Source organism: Anolis sagrei, chromosome 1, assembly GCF_037176765.1.
Source record: "Anolis sagrei isolate rAnoSag1 chromosome 1, rAnoSag1.mat, whole genome shotgun sequence".
Taxonomy (NCBI): Eukaryota; Metazoa; Chordata; class Lepidosauria; order Squamata; family Dactyloidae; genus Anolis; species Anolis sagrei.
This window is the reverse complement of record NC_090021.1, coordinates 64,989,405-65,016,319: the sequence shown is the minus strand read 5'-3', so window position 1 is coordinate 65,016,319 and position 26,915 is coordinate 64,989,405. Positions and strand designations below refer to the sequence as shown.

Below are 26,915 nucleotides of genomic sequence, written 5' to 3'. Positions count from 1 at the left end.
AAGAGGCAACAGATGCGGAAAATGTAAGAAATTACAGACCGATCTCACTACTGAACACGGATTATAAGATCTTTGCCAGTATTATAGCGAATAGATTGAAGAAACTCCTGAATAACATCATTAATGAGGATCAAACAGGATTTCTACCATCCAGACATATGAACGAGAATCTAAGAACAATCCTGAATATAATAGAATATTACGCAACAAACACACAGAAGGAGCTTGGTCTGTTATTTCTTGACGCAGAGAAAGCATTCGATTGCGTTAGCTGGGATTTCATGCTTCAGACAATTAGAGAAAGAGATATGGGCTTTCAATTTAGCAATGCGATAAGTGCGATATATTCCAACCAAAGGGCCAAAATCCGGGTAAACAATCAAGAGACTGCTTTTATAAACATCGAAAAAGGTACCAGGCAGGGTTGCCCTCTATCTCCCCTCCTGTTCATTATGACGCTTGAGACTTTACTAGAAGAAATCAGAAAGAATAAAAACTTGAGGGGCACTAGAGTCCGGAAAGATGAGTACAAAGTGAAGGCGTATGCAGATGACATCGTCTGCATTATAGAAAACCCTCTCAACACAATCTCAAGCTGGATGGACACGATAAACAACTACGGGAAAATCTCTGGATTAAGAATCAACAAAACAAAAACCAAAATTCTGACAAAAAATATGGATGTATCCAAAAAGGGAAGACTACAGGAAATATCTCAATGTGAAATTACGAACAAGATAAGATACCTTGGGATATACCTAACATTGAATAATGCCCAACTGGCTAAAAATAATTACGAAGCAACTTGGAAAGATATCTCCAAAAAGATAGACAATTGGAAACACCTAAATTTGAGCATCTCCGGCAGAATAGCGGTCGTCAAGATGAATATTCTCCCCAGAATGAACTTTTTATTCCAAATGATTCCCATTCTCAGGACAAATCACTGCTTCATACAGTGGAAGAAAGACGTCACAAGACTTGTATGGAATGGCAAAAGAGCGAGAATTAAATACAAGTCAATGACTGACGCAAAGGAAAGAGGAGGATGGAGCTTACCAAATCTACAACTCTATTACCAGGCCAGCGCTCTCACGTGGGTAAAAGAATGGGCTACCTTAACGAAGAAAAGATTATTAAACCTCGAAGGTTTCAACATCAGAAGAGGGTGGCATGCCTATTTATGGCATGGCAAGTCCAAAATTGAGAAGAACTTTTCCAACCATATCTTGAGAGCGGCGCTTCTTAAGGTGTGGGAAAAATACAAACCCTTTCTATATCAAAAAACACCTATGTGGCTATCCCCCATCGAAGCCTACCACAAAAGGGAACTCCCTATTAACATGTGGCATACCTATAAAACACTAATTTTAAAGTCGGGCAATCAATGGGAACTAAGACCATTCGAATCTTTAAGAGAAATAGATGAGAACCTATCCTGGTTTCATTACTATCAAATTATGGAGGCATTCAAGGAAGACAAAAAAAAAGAGTTTGCTTCGCCCGATAACTTCTGGGACATAATAATGGTAAAAGAAAAGAAACTGATCAAAGCACTCTACAACAAGTTGCTCGAGTGGGACACGGAGAAGGAGCTCGTCAAAGAAAACATGATAGCATGGGCCGCTGATTTAGGACACACCGTCCTACTCCAGGAATGGGAACATATCTGGAAGGTAAAAATCAGGTACGCCAAATCAGCCACAATAACAGAGAACTGGCGAAAGATGTTTTACCGGTGGCATCTGACGCCCCAAAAAATGGCAAAATTTTATAAAGGGGCGAGTAACAAGTGTTGGAAATGTGGCAAGCAACTAGGATCCTTCATCCACACCTGGTGGAGGTGTAAAGAAGTCAAAAGATTCTGGTCCGAAGTTCATAGACAGACCCAGCAAATGATCCAAAAAAAAATTTGAAATGAAACCTGATTATTACCTTCTCCATCTCTTGGATTTTGATATTGAACCCAACAAAGAAAAGATACTATTTCATATTACAACGGCGGTGCGAACCGTTCTAGCATGCAAGTGGAAAAGCGCAAACCTCCCAACCACAGAAGAATGGCTACTAAAAATTAGTGACCTAATCAAATTGGACGCACTAGCAAACCTGATATATGATATAAGCCCAAAGAAGAAAATAGACTGGAAACCAGTAAGGACCTATTTAAAGGAAAAAAGTACATCCCATTAGCCTGTCGCTGAGCAAAGCAGTGGATTTTGCTAGGAAGAGAAAGGACTAGAAACAGATAGATTTATATGATTCTGCAGACTATTTAGGAAGTCACCACATTGTGTTATATGTTTTTTAACCATACCCCCTCCCCCTCCCCATAATCCCTCACCCCCCCCTCCCTCCCCTCTTGTTTGGTAGATGCTGTCTGTATTTAATGGTGTGAAATGTGGTAAATGTGTTATTGTTGTTATATAACTGGAAATGTGAATAAAGATAACTAAAGTTAAAAGGAATGGACTTTTGGACTACTCTTTGTGACTTGAACTCTGATTGGACAATTGCTGTTGTTGACCTCTGACTACTCCTGCAAGGAATGGCTACAGTCGCCTGACACTGCCACTCTGAGTTCATCCTATGGTTTGATTTGAACATCTCATATCTAGAATGGATTTTCACTATCAAATCTTAATGTTTGATAAATAAATGTTAACACCTTAAACATTTTTACCTACCTTGGAGCTACACTGAGTTTTTCAATACATGATCTCCCAAAGAACTGTCTCCAGAACATGGGATTTCTGGGAGTGACATTACAACTTCAGACTGTAGCTTTGCTGGCATTGCAATGATAATTTCCAGAAGAACTAACTTCTGGAGTTGCAGATCCTGGTGAGAATGATATTACATGTGACAAAAGTTGTCACAGGACCCATATAAATGGACAGAAGCAAGGTAAAGATTTTGGCATGCAAGAATAGTCTATTCTACCTTATTTCTTTGGTCTTCTTGAAAACAGGTTTCCCTTCTTGTTCCTCCCCAATATCAAACAGATCTGAATATAACTCATTGTTCTTCTCATCTACCTGGAAGAGTGCACAGCGATCTGCATTCACCAGGTTTTTTGCATATATCTACAGAAAGAAAATAAAGCTATAATTTACTAATGTATGCTTAAGACAATGTCTACAATATGTTACATAAACCGAACTAACATGAATGTAGACTTCAATAAGCACTCTAGAAACACAGAGGCAATAATCAAATTAATTAGGCACTGATACAGAAATGCTATTTTTTATTTTCCATTTTTCTTGAGAAAAGAAGAACAGCCAGTTTTAGGTTAGATTAGGTATGGTCAAACCCAGGCCAGATGTGGACCTTTGGGGCTGTTCCTCGAACCTCAGCCCCTGGAACCAGTCGCTCCTGAGAGCTCTGTACAGCCACACTTCACACCCTCCTCTCAGCGGGAGGATAGGCCAACCCTTGACCTCCTCCATGGCCTAGCCCGGCCCAATTGTCCCTGGATGGCTCAGCATGCAGCTCCCTTTCTAAAAAGTTTGCCCATGCCTGGGTCAAATATTTCTCTCTGGAATCTGAATAAAGGAGAGTCTGGATATTTTAAAAATAATAACAATAAGAAGAAGAAGAGGAAGTTAATTTTTATATCCCACCACCATCTCCCTGAAGGGACTCGGGGCAGCTTACAGGGGGATCAAGCCCAGCATACAACAAAGTTTACCAGCTAAAACACAGTTAAAAACATAATAGCACATAATATAACATAAACAAACTAATTAAAACAATTAATACTCAAAATGGATAAGCACTTAGTAAACATTGTTTTGAGTAGGACATGAACATATGTCAAAGGATAACCAAAAGGTGTTAACAACAGGAAATTGTTATAACATTGAATTTAAAAAAACAATACTTTACCATGATATGTTCAAGTAGAGAATCTATTGCAACTATGTTATCAAAATATGTTCTGCAGAAAAAGGAACAATGTTCAGAAATGTTAGATTCTGGAATTACCTATGCTGGTTTTCAATTAACAATAAATGCAATTAGTTGTAATATATTGCCAGGCTATATTTATGTATAAAAACTTAATATAACAGTGGATTTATCAGGTATAATAAGGTAAATCACCTCTTCAGTGATCACTAGAGCTTTGAATTGTGCCCAGAAACATCCATTTTCCAACTATTTGCTTCCTTTTCTGTTTGCACCCATTTTTGACCCTTCCATTTCAAATTCTATTAACCTGGATAACTGACTTGCCTCATAGTATACTATATTCCCAGATAAAAGGCTCCCCATCCAACCATTTCTTGTTTACCCTAAGTTGGAAATTATGTTTTTGTTTCCTCCCATCACCCATTTTTAGATAGTTATACTACTTCTTAAGGAAATTGTTAGAAATATTAACCAGGAGGGTTTGGAACAACTATAAGAATTCGGGCAAAATTTTCATCTTATAAATTATTAGCCTTGTGGATATATCCCAAAATTTCTTTCCCCATTTGTTAATTTGTTTGCTTATATTTTTCCATAGATGGTTAAAGTTCATTGGTATTAGGTTATTGAGATTTTTTTAGGATATCTACCCCCAGGTATTTAACCTCCCCCCCCCACACACACACAATTTCACTCCCATAATATTTTGAACCTTCTTGAGTTCTTCCCATGTTAGATTCTTATATAGTATCTCTGATTGTCCAAAATTAATTGTGAGGTCCGAAGTTTTTCCAAAGTCCTTAGTTATTTTAACTGTTGATTCTAATGAATCCTCCACCTCCCTAAGATTATCATAGCATAATCCACATAAAGATTGGTCCTAATTTCTTTCTTGCTCACCTTATAGCCTTTAATGACAGGGTCGTTTCTTATTGAATTCGCTAATGGCTCAATGGCCAAAGCAAATAGGGCTGGGGAAAGGGGACATTCCTGTATGGTTCCCCTCTTGATATTTATTTGCCTTTTACTTTATTAACTTGCACATTCTCCCGCCCCATATTGCTTTCCTCAAAGAGTCTGTTCATGTATTTATGATCTAGTGAGTAGAACGTTTTGCAGAAGTCCAATTTTAATATGAGTAGATTCTTTTTCAGTGGAATGATTCAAGATGTTCAGAGTATTCCTTATGGGATCAGCTATGTTCCTGTTATTTACAAATCCATATTGGCTCTGCATTAGTTGACCCATAGAGCACCATTGGAAGTTCTTCTGTATCGTGAGATGGGAGCCAGCAGTCTCTGTGAATCAACTAGGGCTGAACCAATATATGCCGCCAAAGAAAGCTCCATCTGATTAGGTTGCTAGTGAGTCTTTTACTGTTCATCTCAAATAGAAATAAATAATGGATAGCTTTAAACCAACTTCCAGAGGAATGAGTAAACAGAGAGGAATAAAAATGTATTCCATTACCTCAAATATATATATATATATACAATGCTGCTATTTTAATTATATTTCATTTGTAACTTACTTTGATACATCAAGCAGAAAGTCATTCAGTTCAGTCTGTTTGGCAAGGCCCCTGGACACCTGATGGAGATATTGTAAAAACTATTGCTTACTTAAGCAGAAGATTAGAATGCGAGTGAGTCTGTGGAACATACATCCTACCTATATTTTCTAAGAAGGACTACCTCGTATTACAAGAGCATATAAGCAGAAGCAACTACATACATGTCAGATTTTAAATTGAGGTCATTTATTGTGTAAATACAGAAACAACTGATAATTATTTCTATCATCTTTGAAAAATGGAATGTTTTATTTATGGGACATGACTTTATTGCCTGTCCTTCCTTTGGATATAAGCACTGAATACAAAAACCTAGGATGCCACCTTATACCTAGCTCCATAAACCTATCCAGAAAGTTGAAGTGTTCCATTATCTCAGGGTTCTCAACCTGTGGGTCCCCAGGTGTTTTGGCCCACAACTCCAAGAAATCCTAGCCAGTTTACCAACTGTTATGGCTTCTGGGAGTTAAAGGCCAAAGGCCAAAACATCTGTGGACCTACAGGTTGAGAACTACTACTCTATAACAAAGATTGCCTTTTCTCAAGTTCTATTAGTAGCAGCAGCCAATGAGACAGTAGCCCGAAGTTTTGCCCCGAAATGTTGTCCTTAAATTGATTATTTGAGAAAGAAGAAAATGAAAAAGTCACAAATTAAGACCTATATCACATATACATCTTGCTATGTTTATGTCTCATTTGGACAACAGAAATGCCACATGAGCCCCTGTTAGTTTGCGCTTTCAAAATTTTAACTTGGACTTTGAAGATTTTGCAACCATATTATATTGGTAACAATAGTGAGAAAGAAAACTGAATCAATGATGTCTATAAAAGTCTAAATTCAACTGTTAGTTCCAACCAGGATAGACATATACTTATGCAACAGCTGACTTTTCAAATTGTCTAGTTCTCAACACGTCATAGTTTGAATCAATACATTGCCTTTTGACCACAGAATTTTAATGATCTGAAGTTGCCCATTTTAAATTTAAACCCCACTAATTAAAATGATTTACATATACTTTGAAACTATAGGATTACAGACAATATAAATTATTTTTATATTTTAATTAGTGATAGTGACAAGAAAACACCTAAAATTAACATTTTTTAATAAAGACTTGCTGCAAAATCATGTTAAGTAGACCCAGTCTCTTTCAGTTTATAGATCCAATTTAACATGGACTTAAAATAATCTCTAGCAAACCAAACATAGCAATGATGACAAAGCCTCATAATGAGGTCTCTGTTAGGCCCTAGGAAATGCAATGCCTTGTTCTGGCAAGTGAAATGCAATTCCAGGCAGGGCCATCAGGAACCACAAGAACTGAGCATATGAAGCTCATGATACTGAGCTGCACTTACATCTAAGCTGCACTTACATCTAAGCTTGGAAAGGGGAAAAGGCTGGGAAAGGGAAGTGGATCTGGGGACAACTGAATGAATCCTATTATTACTAGAGTAGACTCACTGAATCACTGAAACTTATATACCATTTATTCAGAGAATCTACACCAGGTACAGCTAACAATACGATTTAGATTGTCTTTGCTACATTATTGGAAGTACCGTGTGGTGGAACCAGGTTTAGACTAGATGCAAATTAGAAAAGGGATGGTTGCTCAACACAGTGAATGAAATAAATATGCCTTCCATTACATTGTTAAAAATTATTGAGAAGTTTAAGCTCTTCAGAAATAGTTCATTGGCTTCCAAAATGCTTAAAAAGTTAATCCAGATACTTACCTCCACCTGATGTATTGCTACTGAGGCCCATGCAAGATTTGCTGTTGCAACCTAAAAGAAAACACATTTTTTAAATTTTTCTTTGAAATAACATGTTCAGCCTTTTTGAGGTTAACAGCAACTTCTGACCAATTCAGTTTACAATATGTAAATAAACAGTGAAGTAATATTTACCCCATAAAACTGTTTTGTTCACTTTGGTTCACATATGCAGAAATACCAGAATTTAAATGTCATATTTAAATTATATTGTTAACATATAGTAAAGTAATGCTGTATAAGAAGCAAATATGGAATATGTGCAAATGACATTTGGAATGGACCGGTCTATGAGTAGGATCATGCGATTTTAATGCTTTTATTAGGTATTTTAATTCTTATATTTCATGTTTTAAATGTCTTTTTAATCTTATCTTACAGTGAATTGTCCTATTGATTTTATACCTAGTTATATGGTATTTATTTGAATTTTGGTTTATGTATATAAGACATTGAATTTTCCCATTATTTTTGTGTAAACTGCTTTGAGTCCCCCGAGGGATGAAAGAAGTATATAAATACTATAAATAAATAAATAAATAAATAAGGTTTTGTTAGTAGAAAAAAATCTGATAAATTTTATCTCTGATATCTAAGGGATGTTGTCAGAATCCAGATGCCTTTAAAAAGCCAGACACAGAGATAAAGTCCAAACTTTGAGCACCTCTCTTCCCTCCTCTACTACTCCTATCATCAGTGGTAATGTTACTAGGAGACTCAACTACAACAGATGTATTGCTGAGATAGAACTCAGAGGCACTGTTTTGCAATTGATCTATTGCTTTCTGGAAGGGAAGCTTAGAAAGTGTTACTGAGGGATTCTATTACAGCAGGCATCCTCAAACTGCTGCCCTCTAGCTGTTTGGGCCTCCAACTCCCAGAGGCCCTGATGAGCTCGTTCAATTGTCACAAATTTTGGGAGTTGAAGGCCCACACTGCTAAAGGGCTGCAGTTTGAGGATACCTGCACAAGAGTCATCCCAAAAATATTGGAAGAAGTTGCCTGGAGATGTGAACTTTAGGGTCAACCAGTAAGTTGATGACACTCAACTCTTTTTCTTCTTTCCACTGACCTCCAAGGAAGCAGTTTCAGTTCTAAATCAGTGTCTGACTTTCTTTGTCATGATCTCTACACAGCCTGTATCTAAGTAGAGAGTCATGGTGACATACCAGATGTAAAACAAAGGTTATATCAGTTGTGACATAGTGGCAATTGAATGTTGCAGACACAGCTGTTCAGCAGAGGTCAAGACAAAGAAAGGTGGAATGAAATCTGGAACCCTTTCCTTGTCTCTCACACAAATAGTACAGCCCAACATCAACAAAAAATTGGTCTGTTCCTGAGGTCATTTGAGGTGCTGTTTTTAAAAAAATGCAGTGGATGGCGTCAGTTCTAGTTTCTAAGATATGGCTATCAAGATTTTCTATGAGTGAGCAGAAGAAGACTGGCATTTGGCATATGTTCTGTATCTCAAAAGCTAGAGGTGATAGGGGAAAATTGGTGCCATTTTTGGAATTAGATCCAAAACAGGCCTAACATTTGAGGCACCTTGGCCAGTGTTATCTTATTCCCAAACTATCAGAAATATTCCCAAAAGTGAGCTCTACATACATTTAGAATCTATAAGTACAATTGCATAAGGACTATAAAGAAGGAGCCAAGCATATATGTAGATAACCTTAATTAACATGTAATCCAATACAACGTTCATATTGCATTTAGTATACCTCTCAGGAATAATGTTGCTCAGATGCTTCAGATATAAACTTTATCAATAAACCTATACAACTCACCGCAGATGGAAATGAAACTGCTGAATCCACCATCTATGAGACTTACTATAAATTAAATATAAATAAATTTAACAAATATACCTACCCATTTTTTAGCCTAAAGACAGGAAGACAGAAAGAAGTGGGACATGCTTAGCCTTTTCCTGCTGGTCATTTTTTTTTTGCAACATCAGCTGCCAAAACTACTACTCCTTCCATAGGCACACACACATGTTGGTGCATGGTAAAAAGGGAATCCCATCATAAAAGGGCTACTGATGGGAAACAAGGAGTGTTTGCATTATTCAGTACACATCTGAATTTCCATATCAGGGAAGAGGCATCTGAAAGAGGATCTTAAGTATGAAAACAGCAGGTGTGAAAACTCCTTCCATTTCCTTTGGTCAAAACACATGTTCACAATCATGGCTGCAGCTTTACAGCCTCCTAAAAGCAACATTTAAACCCTCAGTGTTCCATTTCGACCTTACCTCTTGGTGACTAAGATGGAAAGTTTCATTGCCCCAGTACCGATAAAGCTCCAAGATACCAATCAAGTCACCAACTGCATTAACAATTGGCAAACAAAGCACAGATTTGATACGCGTCCCTGATTCTAGTCCAGTACCTTTGGGGAAACGCTCATCCTAAAAAGAGAGGCATAGTTTCATGTTAGTGAAATAACATTTGTTTTACTTAGCATTACTACTTGCATTATTTATTTATTTCGTACATTTGTTCCCCATCCTTCTTAGCCCTGGGTGGGGGGGACTCAGGGTGGCTTTACAACAAGCACTCATTCGAGTACTAACAACAGTCATACATACATTTAAAAATGATAATTAAAATACATTACATTAAAAACATTAGATTAAACTCACGCCAGTTTAAAAATCATTGTCTAGGACAGTCCATTGGCATACATATTACATTGAGTCTTATCCCAACTTCTACTGCTACTGTTCAAATGCTCGATCCCACAAACAGGTCTTTAGTTTCTTTCCAAAGGGCAGGAGAGAGGGAGCCAATCTGATGTCACTGGGAAGGGAGTTCCACAAGTGGGGGGGCACCACTGAGAAGGACCTATCTCTTGTCTCTACCACTTGCATTTGCGATGGTGATGGCACAAATTTTGTCCATTTTGTCTACACACGTTTCCATTATAGAATCTATGAAAAGTCTTCAAAATATTGATCATCTACTCCAAATATTAATAATATATTCCAGAGAAAAACAATTCATTATTTCCAAAGCCTCGCTATTTCATGCTGGGTGGAAGGAAGGCCTTGGTGATTTCATCAACAAGACTACTTTTTCTAACCTCCCCACCTCCTTCTGATTTCAATAGGATGGAAGAACTTACTATGCTAGCTACGTACTGGTCTAGTAAGGGGTCTGTGACAGTTTCCTTTCGTGGGAATAAAATGGCTTTGGAGCCACCGGATTTAAGTGGAATCCATGAAAGACTTCGTGTCAGTTAAAACACTAGGACAATTAGAAAACAAGTAGAAAAACATGGGACCTTGGGATTTCCTAATAATATATTCAGGATCTCCTCGGCATACATGCTATCCTGATCCCATCCATCATGCTAGCTGAATTTCTTTTTTCAAATGAATAGGTATCTAATATTTCATTTTTCCAACTACACACCCAAGCCTTTTTCTAATATACAGATCTCTGTGATTACATTACCATGCCAACCATTTTAAAACAAAACAAAACATTTACCCCTAAAATATCTTCTACTAATAATGTTTCCCTAGATTTGGCTACATAAGCAGATACTGTGGTGCCATGCTGAATAGGCCCTACAGGAACAAGCTGTGGTTGCCCATCCTTGATTCCCGGTGGTGTGAACACACAAAGACTCTAAGAGGAAGAGAGAGAAAAGAATATGCAGTTAAAATGTCGGGCTGCTTCCTCATCATCAAATCATATTTCACTTATCAAAAAATAATCTGAAGTTAGTATTTTATAAATATCTACATAAACACTTGGAAATGCTGAAATATGGTATAAAGGATGATCTTTGTTTTTTGCTTTTTGAAATTCACTATGTTTTTTCTATATGAAGCTTTTCAGAGTCAAAGGAGTTTGGTAAATAATTCAAATGCTTCCTATTCTGATATTCATAATTAAAACAGCTGAGTTCCTTTAACCATCCAGTCATGCAGTAAATGGAACAGGTCATCTGGGTGCAGCCCATTCACAAATATATCTGAGCTGAGGTCCCAATGCACAGTCAGTAATTTAGTTCTAGTGTGAGACTCCAAAGCTCACATCCACATCCCATCATTTACATAATCAATTCACTGATACCATATATGAAACATTTTAATGCTCTATTTAATGCAGAGGAATTAGTGATACTAATTGTCCTAAAGCACAGATAAATTTTAACTGAGACCAAATGCATGTTGAAGTCATCTATTGAAATATTGTCTCCAGTTCCCTACAGTTGGCAACAAGGCCTGGGTAAAAGAAAATAAAGTGATGTACAGACAGTGGTAATGTCTTAAGCGTGGCCATTCACAGAACCGTTACTGGTGGTAGAATACACATCTTGCCTTGGATGGGCTATTTGATATATGCAGCATCTTAAAAGAAAACCAGCCTTTGTGCATATCCATGCCACAGAAGATAGAACTGAAATGGCTTTCAACATTAAATTAGTTTCTCCAATTCTGCCATAGCTCTAGCATGTTCTTTTCTGATGAAAAAAAAACTCTGAAAATCCTGAAAGTATGCACATTTTTGTGAACTTCTGGGTGCTGAATAACAATGCTACACTATAGATAGGGATGGGTGGGTTCTTGTTACTAATATTTCCTTTTTATATAATCCAGATCAGGCTTGCCTAACTTATGACCCTCCAGGTGTTTGGGACTCTAAATCCTAGAAGCTCTAGCCAGCTAAAGGTGTTCCCCAACATGTTTCCGGGGGGGGGGGGGGGGCATTCCTAATGTGACACAGTATGCTGCAGTGATTCTAGCCAGCTAAACAGGAATTTTGGAAGCTGAAGTCCATAGCACCTGGAGGGCCACAAGTTGTGCAGGGCTGATCTAGATAACACTGAAATCTATGACTCAAGTTTCTATGGTACATTGATTGTTTAAAGTGTCTGAAAAAGATGAAATGTTTCCCCACTGTGTGTTCTTGTTGTTGTTTTGTCTATTTCCATTCCTGATGTCAGATGTATGTGCATATATAACCTTGTGTAGATATTGGTGTGAAATGGCAGGACATGGTGAGTTGACGAGTTGATTGAATCATTACAGCAAAGTACTACATCATCCTAAGGATTTCTTCTAACTCAGTTTTTCATTTCATGAAACTTTATGTAAAGTCACTAGATGGCACTGTCTATAAGGAAATACTAAATAAAATGCATTATTTTGCATTCTAGAGCAGCATCCTATGTATTTGAGTTTGTGATTTCTTACAGAGGAAAGCCCCTATGTCAGCATCTACAGAAAGATGTGGTTTCCCAAAGTCATATAAGTATCTATTCTTATTGATTATTTTCAGGTAAATGTACCCCAAGAATTCTGTCAATTTTCTCAACTAATGAGTTGCTATAAATTATTAGGACAAGGGGGTATTAAAATGTTTGAATGTGAAACCACAGAAAACATGATATTAAAATCAGCTAGTATACAAATAAAGGTGATAAAGTTATTATTATGTGCCTGAACTTTTAAATATTCTTCCAACATTTTTTTTCTTTAAAAAGCCCTTGGATAAGAAGATAGGAAATGTTAACATTGTTCAATGGTTAAAAATATTGCTCAGTGGTGAGTAACTATGGAAGGCTAGACAGACTCATTCGCTCTCTGGGAGATCTTGCAGGGCACAGCTGCTCCTGTAAAAAACAACAACTTTTGCCCCGATACAAACCAGAGCTTAATCACCAGTTATCATTGACTGGGTTTACTCCAGTTGAGACTAGCATTTAGATTTGAGCACCAATAAGCAGCAAATCATCAGGTGATGCAGTAATATAAAATTACTTAGCAAATCAATCAGAACTATCTATCTACCACTTGTTAATTATTTTGAACATAGTGATGTAAGGAAAATAGGATGATGACCAGCAATATTTGCATGCTATTTTAATATTTAACATAATGCAACACTTTATCTTGTGGTTCCACACAATATATTTTCCTCATACTATAAGATGTCATGTTCCTCTCCTCTTGGGTATACATCTATCTTAGGGCCTTGGACACATTAGCATTACCTGTGACTCTGTAGACCAGAAATCTGTAAATGCAAATTTATTTGTGCTCAAATGTGCTCACATACATAGTGATGTGCAGCTTAATAGACTCAAAGATAGGGAATACGTTTTAAGAACTTTTGACAAGTATATTAACTGGCTGAAAACCACAGTTTTCAAAATCTAAAAACATGTACGTTAATGTGGAGTATTTTGGAAAGTTAATGTAAAAATATAAATTTATTTGTAAATGCCCCAAATTTAAATCACCTATAAATGTAATATCTGCATTTGCTGAAGTGCATCATCATAACTTATAGTAATGCATAATAATCCTCTGTTGAACTTAGTTGAGTATAATACTTAAAGCAACTTTAAAAGGGACATGCTTCTTATAATAGATAGTTTTCCAAGCTTATACTTACATTATTGCAGTCAGCTAGGAAATACAGTGCAAATCCATCAGCATTTGTAGCTGCCAAAGCAACAATTTTAAAAGAGTGTTAAGAATAATATTATACAAACTCTCTTCTTAGTGTTTCAGAATTAAGCCATTGTTTGTATTATGCACCTGTACTAGGAATGTGAAGTCCTATAACATAACCAAAACTATGCACTAATGTATTACGTGAATTTGTAATTCTTCTGAAATAAAATTTGTATTAAGAATTATGTTTTTTTAAAAATTGTTTGTACTGTTCTAGAGCAAATGTGAGCAAAATATTCAAATCCAAGTCAGCTACCAAGTAGAACATTTTTCTACAATTGTCATCAAGGATTAAGTGAAAATATACTTTGAGATGCAGCCACAATCCAACAGTATACTCCCAATGGATTCCAGTTTCTGCAGAAATCAGACACATGAATATAAACACAATGCACTCTAAAAAATGAGTTGTTGTAGAATATTTCTCTGAAACCAAGGGGAACTATATCTGGAAGGAGAAGGAAAATAAAGTCCCAATTTCACCAGTATTACATTGCAAAGCACACTGTTAGATCATGGCCAAGTGCATGGACACATGTGTATAGGCATAACTGGAAGAAAACTGGAAAAGTTGGGAGTGGAGGTAATGGAAAGGAAACTAAGAAATACATTTTCAATACATTCAGTAGCTCCAGGGCAACCCATAACTCCTTTGCATCATTTCCCAAACAATGCTTGTTAACTCTGAATCCCCTCATTCTTTGCAACACAGAACTGTAGTCATGGTGGAAGAAAAGAGAGTTTCTTGAAAATCCGCATCATGTGAGTACAATTTATAAAATTAAATTCAGTAAGTTTATATAATTCATGCCATTTGTATTTAATCCATGTGTGTGTTCATTTATATTTGGCCCTTCAATATTTCATGCAAACAAGTCACTGTAATCCTAAAATATCTAAGATATCTAAAATGAGAAATCTAATATAGAATTGCACATCTAAAATTCCAAATATCTAAATTCATATATTACAGAAATTTACTACAATTCCACAAAAACAACATCAAGAACAACTCATAATCCAATTGAAGCCAGAATGGATGTAAGAAGCCAGAATGGCTGTCCAAAGAACTTCTAACTGTGCTAAGACACAAAAGAGACATGCACAAGAAGTGGAAAAAGGGAGAAATCACCAAAGAAGAATTCAAACAAATAGCCAACACCTGTAGGGAAAAGGTCCGCAAGGCTAAAGCAAAAAACGAGCTCAGACTTGCCAGGGACATTAAAAACAATAAAAAGGGTGTCAGATCCTGCGGGATCTCAGAATGAAACACGCACTCACAAAGCAGATCCTTTGGATATCGGTTTATTCAGTCCATACAGGAGTCATGCAAAGAGAGATCTGAAGTTTTCCCGCCAACGGCCAGTAACACATTCCCCCTGGACGCCTCCTCCCTTCTCCCCTCCTTATCTCAAGTTGTGACTACATTCCATTCCCACATCTACAAAGCAGTCTCTGCAACCAGGTGGCTCCCTATCAAGCCATAAACTATCCTATTGTCAGGAGGGAGTCTTCATGGTTCCAGCCGTGTTTTCATAGCATGAAGGCCACATCCTGACATAACTCCCCCCCCCTTTGAAGATGGTCCCCACCTGGAAAGAAAGAAAGAGAGAGATGTGAGCAACCATAACATCATGGCCCCGGCTTGTGTGGGAAGGAAACATGGAACTTCTTAATCAACCGGGGTGCTCTAACATGTTCTTGAACCACCCATTCAGGATGAATAGCCTTTGAGGCCCATTGAACCAAATAATACAGTTTGCCTCTGGTTCGTTTAGAGTCCAAAATGTCCTTGATCTCAAAATGGGTATGGGCCCCCACCATGATGGGGACAGGTTGCAAGTCCGGTTCTGACCACTTCTGGGAAGGACACGCAGGCTTAAGCAGGCTGATATGAAACACTGGGTGTACCTTCCTCCACGTGTGTGGCAGGTCAAGGCGCACTGCCACTGGATTAATTAATTCCTGAACCCGAAAAGGGCCCAGAAACAAAGCTGACAATTTCCGGGACGGTTGTGTGGACCTCAGGTATTTGGTTGACAAATAAACAAAGTCCCCCACCTTCAGCGGCGGCTGCACAGACCGCTTTTTTTCAGCAAATTTTTTATATTCCCTTTTTGCCCTGTCCAGTGTCTCTGTAATCATTGGCCAAGACGCTGCAATCTTTTCTCCCCATTCGTTTGGAGGGGCCCCTCCTGGCCCTGGTGGGGTTAGTCCTGGAAAAGGAGGAAAGTCTCTTCCCCCCACTATTTTAAAAGGGGGGGGGGCTCCCGTGGAAGCATGATCACTGTTATTATAGCAATATTCGGCCAGATCAAGCATGGAAGCCCATTGATCTTGCTGATATGTGGAGTAACATCTCAAAAACTTGTAGGGTCTTTTGGACTCTTTCCGTGGCCCCATCAGTCTCGGGATGGAACGCCGTGCTCAGCGCCCGTTCCGCCCCTAACATAGTTAGAAATGATTTCCGGAATTTGGAGGTGAATTGAGTACCCCTGTCTGTTATCACTCGGCGTGGACAGCCGTGTAACCTGAACACATGATGCAGGAACAGCTTCGCCAGCTCCGGGGCGGAGGGAAGCCTTTTCAGGGCCACAAAGTGGGCTTGTTTGGAAAATAGGTCAATCACAGTCCAAATGGTGTTATATCCCTGGCTGTCGGGTAACTCTACCACAAAATCCATGGCTATATCTGTCCACGGCTGCGTAGGATTAGCCACGGGTTGCAACAGTCCCGTACGTTTCCCCACCTTCTGTTTGTTTTTTGCACAGGTGGAGCATTCCAGCACATAATCCCTTATGTCTTTCCGCATAGCGGGCCACCAGAACTGTCGTGCCAACAGCTTGAGGGTCTTGGTGAAGTCAAAGTGCCCAGCCAATACAGTCATGGCCCCCCTTCATGATGTCTTTCCGCATGGAAGCAGGCACATAATACTTAGACCCATATGTCCACAGCTCGCCAGTTTGGGTGAGGTCTCCCTTATGTTGCTGTAACCACTCATCTGTCTCCAAAGCGTGTCCCAATCTCTGTAACAGTCCTGTGGGCTGACTCGGGGGCTGCAGCTTATTCTGAAGCCTGGCTCTCGTCTGTACTACCAATCCCATTTGTTGTTGGGTGAAAACAGTCCCCATCTCTGAGGGCGCTGAATAGTCAGCGGTGGGCATACGTGACAAGGTGTCTGCCAACTGGTTCGCCCTTCCTGGGACGAACTTGAGGCAGAAATTAAATCTTTGGAAGAACTTAGCCCATCTGAGTTGTTTAGCATTTAGTCTTTGTGGGGTTTGCAAAGCTTGCAAGTTTTTGTGGTCTGTCCACACTTCAAAGGGAACCTGGGCGCCTTCCAAGAAGTGCCGCCAGTTTGCCAGCGCCGCTCGCACGGCAAAAGATTCTTTTTCCCATATGTGCCATCGTTTTTCTGTTTCAGAAAACTTTTTGGACAAGTAAGCGCAAGGCTTGAGCTGGCCCTCATCGTCCACCTGTAGCAGCACGGCTCCATAAGCCGCCTCAGAGGCGTCACACTGTACTATGAAGGGTTTGTCTAACTGTGCATGAATCAAGATGGGCTGGCTTGTAAATCTCAATTTTAACTCCTCGAAGGCCTTTTGGCACTCGGGTGACCACTCCAACCGAGCCCCAGGGGTTTTCGCCCTCCTTGTCTCACCTTTCCCTTTGGTTTTTAGCAATTCAGTAAGGGGTAGGGCTATTTTGGCAAAGTCTTTAATGAATTGCCTGTAGAAGTTGGCAAACCCCAGGAATCCCTGAAGCTGTTTTCTGGTACGGGGTGGCTCCCAAGCTAACACATCTTGTACCTTGGCTGGATCCATAGCGAGCCCCCTAGTGGATATACGGAAACCTAGGTAATTGAGCTCAGTCCGGTGGAACTCACATTTGGAAAGTTTGACATATAGCTGGTTTTCTTTTAATATTTGGAGCACCTTTTGAGTTGTTTTTATATGCTGATCCAGGGAGTTTGAGTATATCAAAAGGTCATCTAAATAGACCAGGACTCCGTCATATAACATCTCGTGGAAGATGTCATTTATGAATTGCATGAACACTCGGGGCGAGCCTTTTAAACCCATTGGACAGACGCGGAATTGATACTGCCCTAGGTGACAATTAAATGCCGTTTTCCAGCAATCTTCATCTCGCACCCTCAGTCTATAAAACGCCTCCCTAATGTCCAGTTTGGTAAAGATTCGTGCTTTACCCAGTTGCGCCAAAATGTCCGACATGAGGGGGAGGGGGTACTTGTTGGACATGCAGATTGCGTTCAGGCCTCGCTAATCTACACACAGCCTCAACGATCCATCGGCCTTGGGCCTAAATAGCACGGGTGCTGCCACTGGGGAGCTGGATGGCTCTATGAATCCCCCCTCCAAGTTCTTGTCGATAAACTCTCTTAGGGCTTTTTTTTCTGGTTCTGACATTGCATATAGCTTAGGGCTTGGCAGCGTGGCATTGGGTTCAAACTCAATGGCACAATCCGTTTTTCTATGGGGCGGCAGCTGGTCACATTCAGTCTCACTGAAAACCTCAGCCCACTTCCGGTAAACGCTTGGGATGTTAACTCCCTGGCCTGCAGGCGCTGCCTCTGCCTGGGCCCCTTGGGTTTGAGACTTGTGCGATGCCTGTGCGGGCCCTCTATGTCTGTATTCCCCATCTGTAAAGACGAAAGTTCCCTCTGCCCAGTTAATTCGGGGATTTTGCCATTTTAGCCACGGGATCCCCAAGATGACTGGCTGATGGGCCATGGGAGATATTATAAATTGTAAAGTCTCTTGGTGGGTCCCCATCTCTAAGTTTTCTCCCTCACTGGGGCCCCATGGTCAGAGGACCCATCTAACTGGGCGAAGACAACGGGCGTCTTTAGGGGTTGGGGCTTGACCCCCAATTGGGTCGCTAGTGTCGGGGTGATCAAGCACCTGGTGCACCCACAGTCCAACATTGCCTCCGTTTCTACTTTCAACCCCGACTCTGGATTTGTTAGAGTTATTGTCATTTTTACTACATCACAGTTAAGCCTTTTTAACTCACCGCCTTGGGAGCCTTCGATCTGCCTGCCGGCGGCCTTCACAGGAGATCTTGCCCGTTTCCCGTCAGGGGGTAGTCGTCGTCTGCGTCCTCAAGCTCAACCTCCTCCGCAGGGAGCTGGTGGGACCCCAACGCTGTCTCCACAGCTGTGGAGGCTTTTCCCTTGGCGGCTTTAGGGCCCGGTGTCGGCTTTTGGGGAAAAGCCTTGTCGACCTTGGAAGCGCTGGACCCTCTGGTGCATTCGGCGGCTCTGTGCCCTTCCCGGCCGCAGGAGAAGCAGGCCCCCCTCCTTACTCTCCTCTCGCGGCTGGACGACCTCCCTCTGGGCGAGGGGCGTCTCATCCCTCCAGGCTGGCCGGCTGCCGGGTGTCGGATTCTCCCTCTCTCCTTCGCTCGACGGGGCATCTGTTCTTGGTCGCACTCGACCCTCCCAGCCAAAATGATCCAATCCTCCAGGTTATCAGGGTTTTCGCAATGCATAGCCCACTCCAAAACGTCGGAGCGTAGCCCGGCTCGAAAATATTCCAGCTTAGTGGTTTCAGACCAGTCTCTGATTCTGCCCGCTATCGCTTTGAATTCCAGGGCATATTCGGATACAGTCTTATTCCCCTGGTAAATCTTCTTAAGCTGTCCCTTTGCTTTCTCTTGGGCTAGGGGGTCCTGGAACCTCTCTCGGAGCGCCCTCAGGAAATCATCCAGCCTCCTTAGCTCTGGCGCTCGGGTATCATACATTTGCATCAGCCAGTCAGCGGCTGCATCCTTGAGGTTGGCCCCCACGGCGTGGATCATGGCCCCCTCCGAGGGGAAGGTATCCCCATAATCTTCCATGAAGTGCCTTACGTTAGTTATGAAGTAAGACAGCTGCTTTGGGTCCCCATTAAACTTGACACGCAGTTCTCCTCTCCCAAGCCCACCGGGTAGTTGGCTTCTCCCCAGCAGACCTGTGGTGAACGCGGATGCCCCGGGAGGTGGATAGGGCTGCTCCCCTTCCGCTGCAAACCCCACTCTCCCTGAAGGCCGATATCCATTACCTTGCGTCTGTGAGCGCCTCTGCTCTCTCTCCCCCAGAGCCGCCTTCCAGGATGCTGCTACTTCCTTCCGCATCTCATCCAACTGGAATGAGAATGTGTGTAGCATGCGCTCCATGGCATCGACCTTCTCTTCTAGTCGCCTCGCATCTGACGGAGGCTCCCCGAAGGGTTCCTGGAGCCCCGACATGGGCAGCTTGCGCCTCACCGTCACGTCCTTCCGAACCGGCATCTGCGTGGAGGTCATCGGCGGCCAAGCAGCAGGGGCCTCTTCCTCCTAGGACACAGCTCGTCCTCTGACTCGTCCCCGAGCTCCGTGGGTAAGGAGGCATCCGCGCTGGCCCCGGCCCCCGTGAATGGCTCGCCCTCGAACATAGCTTGCTTCCCGGAGAGATGTTTCCTCACGGATTGAGCAAGAAATTTGTGAGATCTCTCTTTATGTCAGATCCTGCGGGATCTCAGAATGAAACACGCACTCACAAAGCAGATCCTTTGGATATTGGTTTATTCAGTCCATACAGGAGTCATGCAAAGAGAGATCTGAAGTTTTCCCGCCAACGGCCAGTAACACATTCCCCCTGGACGCCTCCTCCCTTCTCCCCTCCTTATCTCAAGTTGTGACTACATTCCATTCCCACATCTACAAAGCAGTCTCTGCAACCAGATGGCTCCCTATCAAGCCATTAACTATCCTATTGTCAGGAGGGATAGTTCTGACAAAGGAGGGAGTCTTCATGGTTCCGGCCGTGTTTTCGTAGCATGAAGGCCACATCCTGACAAAGGGCTTCTATTCTTATGTCAGTAGAAAAAGGAAAAACAAGGAGGCGATAGGACCTCTTCGAGGAGAAGATGGGGCAATGCTGACAGGGGACAGGGAAAAGGCAGAACTACTTAATGCCTTCTTTGCCTCGGTCGTCTCACAAAAAAAAGGTCATCTTCAACCTCAGCAAGACGGAGTGGATGAGGGATTTGAGGACATCCAACTCCAAATTGGGAAACAAGTCGTACAGGAATACCTGGCCGCTCTTAATGAGTTCAAGTCCCCAGGGCCAGATCAACTACACCCCAGAGTATTCTTGGAGACCAGGAGAAGTTCCAGCAGATTGGAGGAGGGCCAATGTGGTCCCAATCTTCAAGAAGGGAAAAAAGGATGACCCAAACAACTACCGTCCGGTCAGCCTCACGTCGATACCGGGCAAGATTCTGGAAAAGATTGTTAAGGAAGCGGTCTGCAAACACTTAGAAACAAATGCAGTCATCGCTAATAGTCAACATGGATTTATCAAAAACAAGTCATGCCAGACTAATCTGATCTCTTTCTTCGATAGAGCTACAAGCTGGGTAGATGCGGGGAATGCTGTGGATGTAGCGTACCTGGATTTCAGTAAGGCCTTCGACAAGGTCCCCCATGACCTTCTGGCAAGGAAACTAGTCCAATGTGGGCTAGGCAAAACTACGGTGAGGTGGATCTGTAATTGGTTAAGTGGACGAACACAGAGAGTGCTCACTAATGCTTCCTCTTCATCTTGGAAAGAAGTGACAAGTGGAGTGCCGCAGGGTTCCGTCCTGGGCCCGGTCCTGTTCAACATCTTTATTAACGACTTAGATGAAGGGCTAGAAGGCATGATCATCAAGTTTGCAGACGACACCAAATTGGGAGGGATAGCCAATAGTCCAGAGGACAGGAGCAGAATTCAAAACGATCTTGACAGATTAGAGAGATGGGCCAAAACTAACAAAATGAAGTTCAACAGTGACAAATGCAAGATACTCCACTTTGGCAGAAAAAATGAAATGCAAAGATACAGAATGGGTGACGCCTGGCTTGAGAGCAGTACGTGTGAAAAAGATCTTGGAGTCCTCGTGGACAACAAGTTAAACATGAGCCAACAATGTGATGTGGCGGCAAAAAAAGCCAATGGGATTTTGGCCTGCATCAATAGGAGCATAGTGTCTAGATCTAAGGAAGTAATGCTACCCCTCTATTCTGCTTTGGTTAGACCACATCTGGAGTATTATGTCCAATTCTGGGCACCACAATTCAAGAGAGATATTGACAAGCTGGAATGTGTCCAGAGGAGGGCGACTAAAATGATCAAGGGTCTGGAGAACAAGCCCTATGAGGAGCGGCTTAGAGAACTGGGCATGTTTAGCCTGAAGAAGAGAAGGCTGAGAGGAGATATGATAGCCATGTATAAATATGTGAGAGGAAGCCACAGGGAGGAGGGAGCAAGCTTGTTTTCTGCTTCCTTGGAGACTAGGACGCGGAACAATGGCTTCAAACTACAAGAGAGGAGATTCCATCTGAACATTAGGAAGAACTTCCTGACTGTGAGAGCCGTTCAGCAGTTGAACTCTCTGCCCCGGAGTGTGGTGGAGGCTCCTTCTTTGGGAGCTTTTAAGCAGAGGCTGGATGGCCATTTGTCAGGGGTAATTTGAATGCAATATTCCTGCTTCTTGGCAGGGGGTTGGACTGGATGGCCCATGAGGTCTCTTCCAACTCTTTGATTCTATGATTCTATGATCTGCTGCAACTCCTAACAACAGTCAATAGAATAACATCAAAGCCATGAAGTGAATCAACAGCACTATTCTCACAGTCTCCTATGGAAGATCATAAACCATGACAATAAAGGCTTTTCTGTGATGGATTAAAGCCAAACTGAATAAAGTCACTTGGAAATGGCTGTAGATAATTTTGTTTCATCCTGAAATGTATACATCTGATTTAACATTCCCTTCTCAATTACCTCAACAGAATGGAAGATTTGCAATTGGACTGGATTTGTATAACATCTCAAGATCTAAGGGCGGCCTCTTAAAAAATAAACTCCATTGTCTCATTCAATGCATGACATCTTCCCTTAACCAAATATGTATCATTCCTTCAACTCATGTCTTCTACATTTGGAACCAAGGAGGGCAAGGCTGAATAACACATGCAGATGGTATTGATGTTGTTGCCGTTACTACTACTACTACTACTATTACTTTTATTATCTATGTACAGTGACTCATGGCAATTAACAAATATTCTATCCTCATCCTCAAGCTGCAATAACTGAAATTGATGCAGTAAGACATAAAAAGCCATCACTTAAGCCATTGCATAATGGCTGTCTGAATACAGGACAAACTTTGAGGAGTCTGGTTTTATATAATGAGAGTTACTTTTGTCCTCAGAATGATTCAAAATTGTCAGAGCTTTCTACAAGCCTTGTCCATAAACAGACTCCAGCTAATAACAGCTCTGGATGGGAAAATGTTATAAAGAAGCTTAAGAATGGTAGGTTACTTTGTGCGATATAAACAAAGGAGTTACATATTATAGAGCAACAGTTATATGAATATTGACAGGCATGGTGCAAATTTTAAGAGCAAATCTGTGAATGCTTCTGTTGCTTTGGTGCGTATTATAACCAATAATCAAATGTGAGGTCAGATTTAATGCACCACCCAATAAGCAAATATCAAACAAGTTGCTGTCCAAACACCTTAACAAAAGTACAAAACAGCCACCATTAAATTGGAAAGAGTCTAAAATGGAAGAATGAGAAAGATGGGCTGCCAGATATTTTCCTGCAGAAATCTCCTGCAGAGCCTTTTTATAGCAAGTGTTTGAGCTGTTAGAAAAAGATTTTGCTAGACCCTTATAGTCAGATTCAGTATGACCAAGGCCTAGAATCATAGTTGGAAGAGACCACGTGGACCATGTAGTCAAACACCCTGCCATGCATACTTTAAGGCATACTATTGTGCATCTGGCTATTGAGATAAAGATGGATTCTTCTCCAACACTCGGGGCCCTACATCTACCACAAAATGACCAGTGGGGACATGGGGTGGGGGCAGGAAGAAGATAAATCCTAAGGAAGAAGGAACAGAAACATGCAGTTCTGCCTGGAGGGAGGAACTTTTCAATCAGTCTTTCGATGCAGGATTTTGGCCACAGCTACTATAAAAATCAGTTGATGGTGTGATATGCAAGTAAAGTTTTAATGTATACCTGTCCACTCTCAGTTATAGCAATTGAAACAGTCTCTGTCATACCAGAATATGATATTAAAGTATAATTATATATTTCAGTTTTTAGTGGGGAAAAATGAGAGATGCTTACTTCACTTCAAAAGCAATTTCCCTACTTTTACAGAATGGTCTAATCCAGGAGTGGTCTGCAATACTGCTTTCAGAGTAACATGCCATAATACTAGTTTCTATCATATCTTGAATTTACTTATAAGCAGATTCCTGACTTCCAGTACATCCTTATAGTATAGGGATGTTCTGGAACTTATTCTGTTCTGGGATAAGATCTTCCTTGACAATAATGCATACAATAGTTTTACAAATAGCGGTACATAACTTAATTTAAATATACCCAAAACGTTTTCTTACCCATTCGAATGACACCACTCAATTCATATAATAGCAGTTGATTGTTCCCTCCTATATCCAACCGTTGCTCTATATAGCTGTTCAGTTCATATACCACACTTTGCATATCAGTATTCTGGTACTATTGAAAACAAACAAAAGCACATATTGAAACAGTGTTTACTCCCAGTGAGAGGTATAGGAGTGCAGCATAACTCACATTTTGCTTTCAATGAACTGTTAGAAGAAATCAAGTCATTATTAAATATTTAGACTGTTTTACATGTCATAATTTCCTCTGAAACCCCAGAGAGTTGATATCTGACAGGGTACACAATGATAAACTAGATAGGCCTTTTCAAAAATTTGATGTATGGTGGTGGAGACATGCAGTTCCACTTGGAGGGAGGGGTTATTTTCTACACGAACAAAAACCAAAATAAACAAGAAACAGGAACTTGTAAATTCCTTATAATCAGAGGTGGTGTCTGCATTTTCACACACATACCCACACACACTTTAGATAATTTCTTAACATTTTATTTTATGTCTATTTTTATAACCGATGTTTCCTCCTATCAATCAATTTCACTTTGAACAGTTACTCTGTCTTGTTATTCAAAGACTGAGTCATCTACAACGTTCTCCAAGATATGTGACTCTGTTATGGCTGAAGAGATCAATGGCATACTGGAAAGCCATGGAAGTAATTAAGAACTAAATGTACAGACCTGTTCCAGCAATAGTCCTCTATAATCCTTACCTACATTGATTGAAAGAAAAGGCTCAGATGCTAGCAGCTAATGGAGCATGACTCCATCATTAACAATTCCCAATACGTATCTACGCAGAAATAAGTCCTGAGCACATTTTCCCATTTATGTCACTTAATCTAACAACTGTTCTCTAAATGCTGCAAAAATACAAGGAGATTTCAAAAACCACACTACAAATTGTCATTTTTTAAAGATTTTGGCTTTGGTTTTATTCATACTTATCAAAACACTTCCATTAATATGTTTTATCGAAGCAACTATATGCATGTTGAGATGTTTTCTGAAGAACTAGCATATTCATTTTTATTTATTTATTTATTTAGAGCTTTTAGATTGCAGGATTTCCATACAAATTTTAGATTGTGGATTGGCAAGTGTCTTTTAAAAAGATTTTAACACTGTATATTTGCATTAACTGCAATTTAACTTCTGATGACAACTAAGAAAGATAAAATCAAAATTATCCTAGATAAGTACCTGAAGTGTCCAAAAGAAAGCAATACAAAATAGAAATCTTTGTGAATGTAAAGTTTAAAACTACTTTCTCAAACTAATACTTAAATAAATTGTATTATTATTGTAATCTGGATTTTTAAATTACACTTCAATTTTTAAGATAATTTACTGTACTTGAAGCCCCAATAATTTCTTTGCAATGTATTACAATATGACAAAAATGATATTTTCAGTTCAAAATTATGATTAAATTGTTAGGGATAAACCCAAGTTCTAAATTAATGAGGATTATGAGTGATTAAAACACTTCACAGCAGGAAAAAATGACAGCTAGTATTTTTGAAGTGACATGTTTTAAAATAACATAAATATGCTGATTTCATTTAACGGCTCCTGGAGAAAGGGGAAAGACAAAACACTAAACTGATCCCTGACCATGTTGATATCATTTGTGCTTATTCAGAAGAAAAATATTATAATTTAATCTTTTACTTTTCCTAGATAGTCAAATATTCTTCCTTTTTGAATCAAAGGTCCACCACATAGTGTTATCCCTACAAGTTTCTTTGGGGCTCATCCAGAAACCCCTGAATGGAGGAGACCTGGGGAAGACCCAGGAAGGTTTGCTGTTTGCTTACCAGAGAGATCGTCATATGTCAGAGGGCCTAAGAAGTCTGCCTAAACCCTACTCAAATGTTTGCAACATCCATAATATCCTGGAATAAAAATATATAGAAAAGCTTAAAGAATGGACCCACTTCTATGAAGATCATAGAATGGAAAGTTGCCTCTGTCTCTGAGAATCCATCAGAAACTGACCTTCTCCTATGCCCTCATATCCTAATCTCACATAGATATAACTAATTGGTGTAGCCAATTAGCTGCTAAGAAGTTTTAAATTTCTGATGTAGGATTTAGAAATGCATGCAGAATAAGCATGCCATATAGCCGCTACATACATTATTAATTAATACAAAGAGCTGAGTCACAAGTGCTGCCTGCACATCTTCTAATATAGAATACATAACTTTTGCCATTTCTGTACCTACAGACTACATGTAACAAACTCTAAACTTGGCTGAAAGCCGAGGCAAAATGCAAACAAGCAGGTATATATGCACTGAATGCGTTATGCCTTTAAAATGAGATGCTGTAAAACACATTGATTTTTAGTTTATCTTATATTACTTTTTGTATCTAGGGCCATATTTGTCATGGAAACCCTAGGCAGATTTGATTGCTGTAGCTTCCTTCATGAACCAGCATAGGTTAGTGTTCTGTTGGAAAGCTTTAGCAACATACCATTAACCTTTATTGCAGTTATACTGGTAACCGCTGGAATCCTAAAGCAGTCTTGTTATCCCTATACAAACTTTAGCACTATAAAATAGAAGAAATGAAACTACCGGGGGAAAACACTATTGTCTAATGGCTAAATTTTATAATGTTGTATTGCCATATGACAACTGCAACATTCATTTGGAGGTATG

The 26,915-nt window shown here is 40.3% G+C and overlaps 1 protein-coding gene across 6 annotated transcripts in view; it reads right to left on the bottom strand.

Moving 5' to 3' along the window:
- Positions 1-26,915, bottom strand: part of PDE10A (phosphodiesterase 10A) — a 269,479-nt gene that overhangs the window by 34,083 nt on the left and 208,481 nt on the right. For 4 of the 6 annotated variants that reach the window (XM_060753706.2, XM_060753710.2, XM_060753708.2 and 1 more), the window contains exons 4-11: positions 24,215-24,335; positions 13,696-13,745; positions 10,777-10,917; positions 9,537-9,692; positions 7,235-7,285; positions 5,447-5,526; positions 3,892-3,943; positions 2,944-3,086 (exon numbers count right to left, since the gene is read on the bottom strand). In XM_060753706.2, coding sequence (XP_060609689.2) covers positions 2,944-3,086; positions 3,892-3,943; positions 5,447-5,526; positions 7,235-7,285; positions 9,537-9,692; positions 10,777-10,917; positions 13,696-13,745; positions 24,215-24,335 — 794 coding nt within the window. The remainder of the gene's footprint in view (positions 1-2,943; positions 3,087-3,891; positions 3,944-5,446; positions 5,527-7,234; positions 7,286-9,536; positions 9,693-10,776; positions 10,918-13,695; positions 13,746-24,214; positions 24,336-26,915) is intronic. The other 2 variants (XM_060753707.2, XM_060753711.2) reach the window with 1 other exon arrangement.